The sequence below is a fragment of the Callorhinus ursinus genome, unplaced genomic scaffold, assembly GCF_003265705.2.
Source record: "Callorhinus ursinus isolate GAN/ISIS: 27379988/994484 unplaced genomic scaffold, GSC_fseal_2.0 scaffold9, whole genome shotgun sequence".
Classification (NCBI taxonomy): Eukaryota; Metazoa; Chordata; class Mammalia; order Carnivora; family Otariidae; genus Callorhinus; species Callorhinus ursinus.
The window spans coordinates 10,091,546-10,100,459 of NW_027397071.1; the positions used below are offsets into that span (position 1 = coordinate 10,091,546).

Genomic DNA, 8,914 nt, shown 5'->3' on the forward strand with positions numbered 1-8,914 from the left:
ACAAGTCGGACCGAAATGAAAAAAGGGAAGAGACTAAGGAAAAACACTGCAGCAGCAAACAAGGCTTCCGTGCCCTCCCTGCTCCCGCGGTTCGGGCGACGGCTCCTTCAACCCCGCCTTCGCCCCCCAACGCCGGGGCCCGCCGCCAACTGTTAACGCTTAGCCGCGCTCCGGGGCCGGGCTCAGATCAGAATCGCCTCGATAATCATTGGCCCGGGACAAGCCCGGCCTCGTCTATCTGATCAATTCATCACTTCTGAGCGCCGGGCCCCGTAAGACCGGCTCCGGGACCGCGGCGTTACCGCCGCCCAAGGGGCCTCGCTGCACAGCGCCCCGATGAAGGAGCTTCGCAGGAGGGTAACTTTTCATCTCGGATCGGCCCGGCGGGGCTAGGGTCACAACCCGATCAAATAAGATCAAGGTGTAGGCGGGGGGAGGGGCTCAGGGACGGGCACACGCACTCGCCTTGCACGCCCCATGCGCACACTCACACATTCGCGCGTCCACTCACTCAGCCCACACGCGCCTTCCAAGCGGAATCGCTCCACAACACAAACCACCCTCGCCCCAGGCCGCTCTCCCTCCGGGAAAGAAACGGACGTCCGCACCCTCTTTTAAATCCCTCCGCCCCCTCCTCTGCCTCGGAGGATTCTGGGAGGAACCACTGAGCACAGGCTCTCGTCCGGCATGCACCTTGCTGCCCCCGCGTGGCTCGGAGGGGAACCCAGGTGCCAGAGAAAAGCTGGACAAATTTCCGCAATACTAAATCGTGCTTGTTTTATGATCTTTGTGCGGGGACATATTTATATCCGTATCTGTAGTTTCCCTTTGATCTTTGACCCGAGTTTTTGGTCCAACTTCTGAATATAAAATGATTTAGTCTTAGGAGATTTATAGGTGACTGACTGCTTTCCCATGGAGAAGGCAAATCCTGGTCATTAACCAGTATCAGCTTCCCCAGGAGCTCCTTCCCCCAGGGGAGACGGAAAACATCATTTTACCAAAGGGAAAGGTGAGAATAGATTATTTAAATCCAATGTCTTGGTAGTCAGGATAACTGTGAAATGCACAGAGGTAGGAAGGCATATCCCGGTCATTTACAAGAGCCCCCTGGTTACCCAGAACTTGATGCTATGGCAATCATATTGCTGAACCTTCACTTACTTTCAACTTTCAAACTCCCAAACGAGTAGTGAAAAAAAAGTAGTGATTATATAATGAGAATTAGCTCCTTTCACATCAGGGAACACAATTTTAATGTCTCAGTTTCTTCTTTCTCCTTCTTCAATGAAAAAGGTGTATGTGTGGATAAATCAGAAGAATTTTGTGAATTTATAATTTGTAACTGCCAGTTCCACCATACACTTGAAATAAACAAATAGGGGGAAACTATCCATATATGTGCCAGAATCCCATTGGCTGAAGGATTTTCTAGGTGCATGGCTGGTTAACCTGATAACCTCATTTGAATGAAGAAGTTTATGGCTGGTAATGGCAGATAATATTTTATTTTAATAGCAGTGGTAGATAAAATGTATTGAGTGTTATCTGCCTTATTTAACATACCTCAAACTTATTGGTATATATATGCTTATATATGTAAGCTGATACATGTATCTGCTCCCTCAAAGGAGAAAACTACACCTTCATAAATTCTGAACTATCATATATTTGGTGACCATCACAAGGGGTCAACAAGAATAATGATATTCACTAATGTAAACTAAAAAGGTATACTTGGGTAGAACCAAGGGAAGTGTTGAACAAAGTTCAATGAATTGATCATGTGACAAATAAGTGGACAAAAATCGTAGGGAAAGAAATTTTATTTTCAAGGATTTGTGCAGACAATGGTGAATAAAAAACTGTATTTTAACTATAAAAGGCTGACTTCACTCCACCCTGGCATTCAGGGTTTATGGTGATGCCAGTTTGAATCTGAGGCAATACTGCTATCCCCCTTCTTCCACCCCTAAAAAACTCCCTCAGAGGAACACTACCATTTTCAGTCGAAAAACATATGACACATCAACCAAAGTAATGAGTTAAAACTTCTGCTTATCTGCTTACATAAAGGCAAGAAATAAGCTGTGTATTTGTTTCTTGCTGTAAATTACCTTCATTCTGTGCACTTTTTGGTACATTCTCATAGGAAAACATCTCAAAATATAACAATTTAGGTCAAGATGACCCACCGGGGAGGCTGTAAAAATCAGTTTGAACAACTAGAACTGTGAAGTGAAGCAGCTCTCCTCACCAAGCTCAGAGACATTAGCCCTACTGGAAAACAAGTCATTAAAGCTACAAAGTAACAAGTGCAAAACATGCTGAACCTGTATTTCCAGGGAATAACGTTCCTGCTGGCCAACAGGTCCCAAACACACCTACAAGGTGTAACTCTTCCTTTCTGTTCCAATAGATGTCCTTTCCCTCATGTGGAAGATCCTCAGAAGTGACAATGGAAAACATACGAATCAGTGAATTTACCCTGCAGGCCAGTTCTTGAAGAGACAAAAAAGCCACAACTCTGAGATGATTAGACATGTAGTGTTTACTTGAGGACTTTTTACACCTTTAGAAACCCTCAAAGCACTAAACTGTCTATATCGGAACCTAAACTTCCTAGCAGCTTTTCTTTGGGGAAAAGACAAAACACAATTTCCTGCCACACAGGGGTCAACCACAACTAAACTGTCCACAGTCAAGTTTTACTGTAACGGACAATTCAATTTGTTCCTATGTTGATGCCTGCTTTTTACAATAATTTTAGACCAACACTCTCTTTTTTTTAAATGGAGAAGTCTTCCCTTCAAATATTGAGTCATCTAAAATGATTTGTGTATGAGTAACCATATCCATAGAAAAGCCCAGTAATCTCCATTGCAAACATCTGTTTTCCTTTACTTTAGAAAACACCCTCATTTTATTCGTGGATTCTGTGAACTTTCCAAACATGCCCAAGAATATCAGCATCTTCTCTCACTCATTTGAATTTATCATGTTCTTAGAATACAAAGAATTTCCAAGAGATAGCTAGAGTACTGCAATATGCGGAAAACTAAGAGTTGCCCAAGAAAAACAAGTGCTCAATTAAAAATTGCCATAAAAATCCAGACTCAAACACAGAATAAGGTTGTGTCTTGGATAACATGACAAAACGTCCATCTAACATCACAATACATTCTTATACTAGTTGACTTCACTAGTGTATGAATTATATACTAGATTTCTTTTACCCTAACTGCAAATATATTAAAAATTATTTCTTCAATACTTTCTCTTTCCCCTTAAGACTGAGTAACACTATTTAGCACTCAGTAATGCATATAAAAAGGCTTCAGGAAAATTGCAACAATGGATTCATTTTCCATATACCACCTGATGGGATGAAGTCTCCTTTGGGGGATACTGGTGAACAGAACATTTTTCCTTACCTAAGTTACTGCTTCTGGTCTCATCATGGACAGTTAATTCCCAAATCTTATGTAGGCCCAGGTTTTCTTGGCAAACTCTCGAGCTACCAGCACACAGCACAGCTATTTCATCTGTTCTCTGTTTGCAGTTAGGACCATGCCTCTTTCTTATGTTCCCAGATGGGTATATGAAAGAGAAATTTCCAAAGCCAAAAAATTTCCTTGGCGTTGTATAACTCCTGTCCTCCCCTCTCCACCCCACCCACTCACCCCTGCCCCCACCAATTTGCCAAATCCAAATCAAACAGTGAAAAAAAATGTCAAGTCTTGAAAATTCTCTCTCCTTCCAAGAGGTGTGAATACAGCCTATGACCTTCCCTAATGAGCCTCAGTTTGAAAAGATCCTGATGATGGGCTGAAGAACAGAATAGGTGACAGGTTTTTATGTAGGAGGTATGTAATCTTATCACCGTGGGATATTAATTTATCTGGACATTATATGCTCTCTGCTGAGGACTGATTCACACACAGAGCAAAGGAAGTTGGCCTTCTGGAGTCCCCTAAAGCATAAATAATGTTTGTAACCATGAGGAATTTTCCCCACATATGGTAGGGGTAGATTCTGTGGTGTCATCTTGGGGACTTTGATGATTTTAGCTGAGCTCTCTTACGCTGGGCCCAGGCCCCGGACAGTTTCTTCACCCTCATCCTCTTGGTTGGCAGCTGATGAGATGGATGCTTTGGAATTCATTTTACAAACAGGACGTAAAAGGCCATTACAACACAGGCGATTGCCACAGCAGCATGCAGCCTGGTTCCGATCACAGCGGCTGGCAGACAAAAGTAAAAAGAGAAAAGAAATCACACCCTGCCCTTCATGTAAGTCCTCACTTTCAAGGTGGTATTTTGAAATCTCTAGTCACGACAAAGAGACCTATCAAGGTTCTCAAGAACCCACCCGGGGATACATTTAAGTACTATCCTTAAGCTCTAGGTTCTAGGTGAATATACTGTTTGTATTTTGCTCTATTTTGAAAAAAAGATTTAGGTAGGTAGGATTTACCCTTAATAAAAAGTAAAAAAAAGCATCTGAGTTGAAACTTAAAAAGAGACTCCAATATATTCTTTCCAGAAATTCAGAAAACCTTTTCATTGGGAAACTATTCCAACAGTTCTAGTCCAGTCTAAATGGCTTTAATTTAGATACTTTTACTCCATGGAGAATATTAAAATTACCTTGATGCTAAAATAAATGATTATGTAAAAGTGGAACCAAATACAATGCCAGCCTGCCCCACCCGCTACACTTTGTAGCACCCCACTGTGCAGAGATGGCCATCTCCTCTCCCTGTCCAGAGAAGATCATACCTTTGTAAAACACACCCCAAACTCCCTTCTTCTCTGAGAGCAGCCAGGTTTTGAGACGAGGTACTTTCTTGAAGTAAGCACAGGTGCAAACAAAGAGCAAACCAAACACCAGAATCCCATCCAAGGAGTACACTGTTACAGAAAGAAAAACAAACACACACACCTTTGGTACTAATCTAGCTTGTGATCCCATTTGAGAACTCCAAGGAGAACAGAGTAATATAATATCCAGGTGATAAAATCAACCAGCAATGCCAACCCTTGACAAGAGGGAGCCAAAATCCTGGGACTAACAAGGTTACTTCATTGTTCCCCAAACTGCTTGTAGACAATTCCCTCACAAAGATTTCACTGCACCCTCCCCTCCCCTTTCAAGAGCTACAAGTCCTGAGAAAAGTGCATCACTTTAGTGCAATCAATCTCCCAGGAATGGCCAGTGGCCAGTGTTGGTAACAGTTTGAGAGAAGTGTAAGAATCCTTGGAGCCTGAGCTGAGGAAAGTACCCATGTTCCTATTATCAATCACTCATGTGCTAAAGGAGAGCCAGATGGTTAGCCAAGTCTCTCAGATCTGCATTTGTTGAAGAATACGTTAAGGCGAAAGTAAAGCTTAATGGAAATAGCAAGGATTAGAATTCATAAACTACAGTTTTCCTATGCTTATCTTATACCTCATGCATGATACTCTACTTACAAACCAAATTTCTGCTGGAATAACTACAGATTCTTGTAAAAAAAAAAAAGTATCTGAGGTGTCGACATAGAACAATTGTGGAAAAAAGCTTTGAACAATTAGTTCTATTTCTTACATATGTAAAACAAGCTATTTCTTGTACATGTAAGCACAATGAAGCACCTAACTGCAAAAAAAAAAAAAAAAAATTTCAGACCATAAAAGGAGGGAAGATAACTAAAATTTACTCAGTGATTATTATGTATCAGATTGCTCTCTTATTTCCTGGTTCAGATGATTTCTTCCTCCCAGAAATGTCCCTTCTGGTACTGTGCCTCAGACCTGTGACTTGCCCAGGAAGCTCCAAAAGGATATTTTACATAATCAGTATCTGCCAGTTCTGGACCACTCTATCTCCCTCTCTCCAGATAGTTTTATCTCACAGCCAGGTGTCATATGAGAAAGGGCCCAGTAAATTAACACATACACTAAATTCTTATGATCAATGATGCTTTAATGTATTATTTAATGTATTATTCTTTTACTTTCATAAGTTCTTGCAGACAATGCCAAAATTCACAAAGAGGTGAAATCTGAGTCTCCACTGCGAGGCTTATGGAGAAGGTACTCTTGAGAAATGCTTTCCTGTGCCCCTCAAATCATACTAGGAGGCCTTCTCTTCTTTCCTATAAAGCTGACTCTAAAGACCATATAAGTCCTGCTTCCTGCACTTCCCTGGAATTAGGAAATCATGTCTATAAAGTGTCCGAAAACGTCTGGAAAATTAGGTCGGATAAACAGGGTTGCAACTGCCACATCGTTTAGAAGAGGCAGTGTCTAAATCCAACCCTTGCAACACTAGCCAGGGTCTCCAGATGGGATCACTCAGGCAGGACTTTATAATCAAACAAGAGAAAGCTTACCGGCATTTTTTTCAAAAACAAGGAGAACTTTGTTTAAGGGTCTACATTTGCCCCCAGGAAGTGTGAGGCTTGACCCTCTCTGTGATTTCCTGGTCCTCCCAATGAGGCTACAGTCCGAAAGTATGAGAACGCAGGGGGCTGAAAGGAGGATCCTCTCTTTCCCCTGGTCCTAAAGCAATAGTCCAACTGGGACTGGCCTGCCTAGGAGTCTTGCAAGGGCTAGAACGAACTTCTATGAAGGGGGAAGAGAAAGCACAGGCTAGGAACTGAGGACTCGGGGTGTGGAGACGAGAGGCACTGGTATTTCTAGATGGTCACGAGACGGGGGAACCGCGGAAGGGTCTGGCGACAAGAGTTACGGGCACTGAGAGGCCATGGTGGGGCTGGGCTGGGAGGGGGCGGGGAGAATGGCCACGTCAGTCCCGGTCCCGCCCGCCACGTTTCCCCTCGTCCCTTACTCCCACTCTCCACTCTGGACATTGGCTCTCACCGTTCGTCATGGCGGTTGGGCCCGGGCCTGGCTAGGGGTTCCGGGATCAGCTGTAAGTGATAGAGGCGAAGACTGGGGAACCCAGCTCCGTGTTGACACTTCCCGATCGGGGCCGCAACGACGGGTAGGAGGGGTAGTACGCAGGCGCAAGGGCAGAGAGGCGAGCGCCGAATGCAATCAGGAGTGGCTAGCAGATTGCGGAGCTAGGGAACTTGTGTGGGTGGTGCTTGCTGCATACGCCCGCGTAAGAGCGCCATCCGAGAAGCTTCCTAAGTGGCCATGGTAACCTTGTCTTCCTCTCCCTCTGCCCCTCCCCCTGCTCATGCTTGCTCTCGCGCGCGCGCTCTCTCCCCACCCCCAATAAAAAAATAAAATTCGGCGAGAGTTCAACTCAGTCTTCCGAGGCTGAAATTCTAAGTAAGGTTACCAGTGATTTGACAAGGTCCTAAAGCAACTCAGTGCCGGTCTTGCTGCAGAGCCAATCTGCTGACTGCGGCCTGCTTCGTTACAGAAAAAAAAGCTCCCGGGCGCCTGGGTGGCTCAGATGGTTAAGCGTCTGCCTTCGGCTCAGGTCATGATCCTGGAGTCCTGGGATGAAGTCCCGCATCGGGCTCCCTGCTCCTTGGGAGCCTGCTTCTCCCTCTGCCTTTCTCTCTCTCTGCCTCTCTCTCTCTCTGTCGCTCGTGAATAAAAAAGAAAAGAAAAGAAAGCTCCTAAATGCCTCCTTCTAAGAGCTGGAGTGGAGACAAGCCAAAAGAAGTCTGATGCAAGACAGACTCCTTGCAAAAATATAAATAAATGCGGGGGTGGGACGGGGAGACATAGGGGACAAAACCTAAGACAAGGCCAGATATATTTATGCACATACACATGCAAATCCCCCTGCCCAAATGAACTGCTCACAACCACTCAAAAACAACATAAAAATTCCTAGTTGTCTTGGCCTTTGAATCTTTCATCAATTGTTATCTAAATCAGCATCAGCACTAATAATATCACGAGCAATCGTTAATTCCCTGCACCCATAGAGCCCAAACCAAGTCCTAAATACATTCATGTTCACTAATTTGGGTTGATCATGTAGCTCATCTTCAACTAAAAAATTTCTCCTCTTTTTTGGATACTATTGAACTGTGTTAGCATCACTGACCTGCACCTAATTGTTGTCTTTACTCAGGTTCTTCCACCTAAATATAGATGTTCCTAAGAAACCTACACCCTCTTTTTCTCATTATTAACTCTCAGCAGGCGACCTATTCTCTTCATGGTTTCAACTACTACCTCTTTGCAGAGTTCTTAAGTTGATGGTCTATCCAAGCTCCAATCTTACATTTCTAATAGATGTTCTTCTGATATCTGAAATGTTTAAAGCCAAATGCAATTCCCCTCCGATTTCCCAGTTCCTAGGATTAATATTCCTTTCCCCCAATCACTAAAGTTTAAATTTGTAAGCCATCTTTGAGTCAGTTAGCTTTTTTCAAGATGTCATTCAGATTGTTCCCTTTTCAATCCTGCAGCCATCATGTTACTGATTTTACTATGTCAGTCTTCTTTAAGCATCAATTTTATCCTCCAGCAGTGAAAACTTACATTCGTAGAACATTTTGACATTTCCAAAGCCAACACACCTTGTTGTGTTATCTTATTTCATCCTCACAAGTATCTTATTATCCTATTTTGGAGATAAACTGAGGTTTAGGGTAAAACTACCCAGTGTCACACTGTAGCAATAATTCTGGTCTTCTGAACTGAGGACTAAAAATTTTGCTCCAAATCACGACTGTTGTTTCCGGTAACAGCAACCACCGGCTGCTAAATATTATTTACCTCCTTACCTTGCTATTTATGGCCTTCCTGCAGCACTTTCCACTGTTCTCCCAGGTAGACTTTAGGCTTCAGCTGTGAAAAGACTTCTGTATTCTTCAAATAGTGCTGTTTGCTTTCACAGTTTTTGCTCATGCCATTTACTGTTTTGGTGATAACTCTATCTCCTCATTTTGTACTAGAAGGAAACGACTCCAATTTTTTTTAAAAAGATTTATTTATTC

The 8,914-nt window shown here is 43.2% G+C and overlaps 1 protein-coding gene and 1 non-coding gene across 2 annotated transcripts; both read right to left on the reverse strand.

The window, feature by feature from the left end:
• Positions 1 to 178: 178 nt before the first annotated feature.
• On the reverse strand, positions 179 to 7,026 carry TMEM167B (transmembrane protein 167B). Its single transcript, XM_025872341.2, has 3 exons — positions 6,867 to 7,026; positions 4,782 to 4,913; positions 179 to 4,243 (listed from the first exon to the last, which is right to left on the reverse strand). The coding sequence occupies exons 1-3, from the start codon at positions 6,874 to 6,876 to the stop codon at positions 4,161 to 4,163; spliced, it is 225 nt and encodes a 74-aa protein (XP_025728126.1). The 5' UTR covers positions 6,877 to 7,026; the 3' UTR covers positions 179 to 4,160.
• On the reverse strand, positions 183 to 592 carry LOC112824716 (small Cajal body-specific RNA 2). The gene has a single exon (XR_003208515.1).
• Positions 7,027 to 8,914: the final 1,888 nt, after the last annotated feature.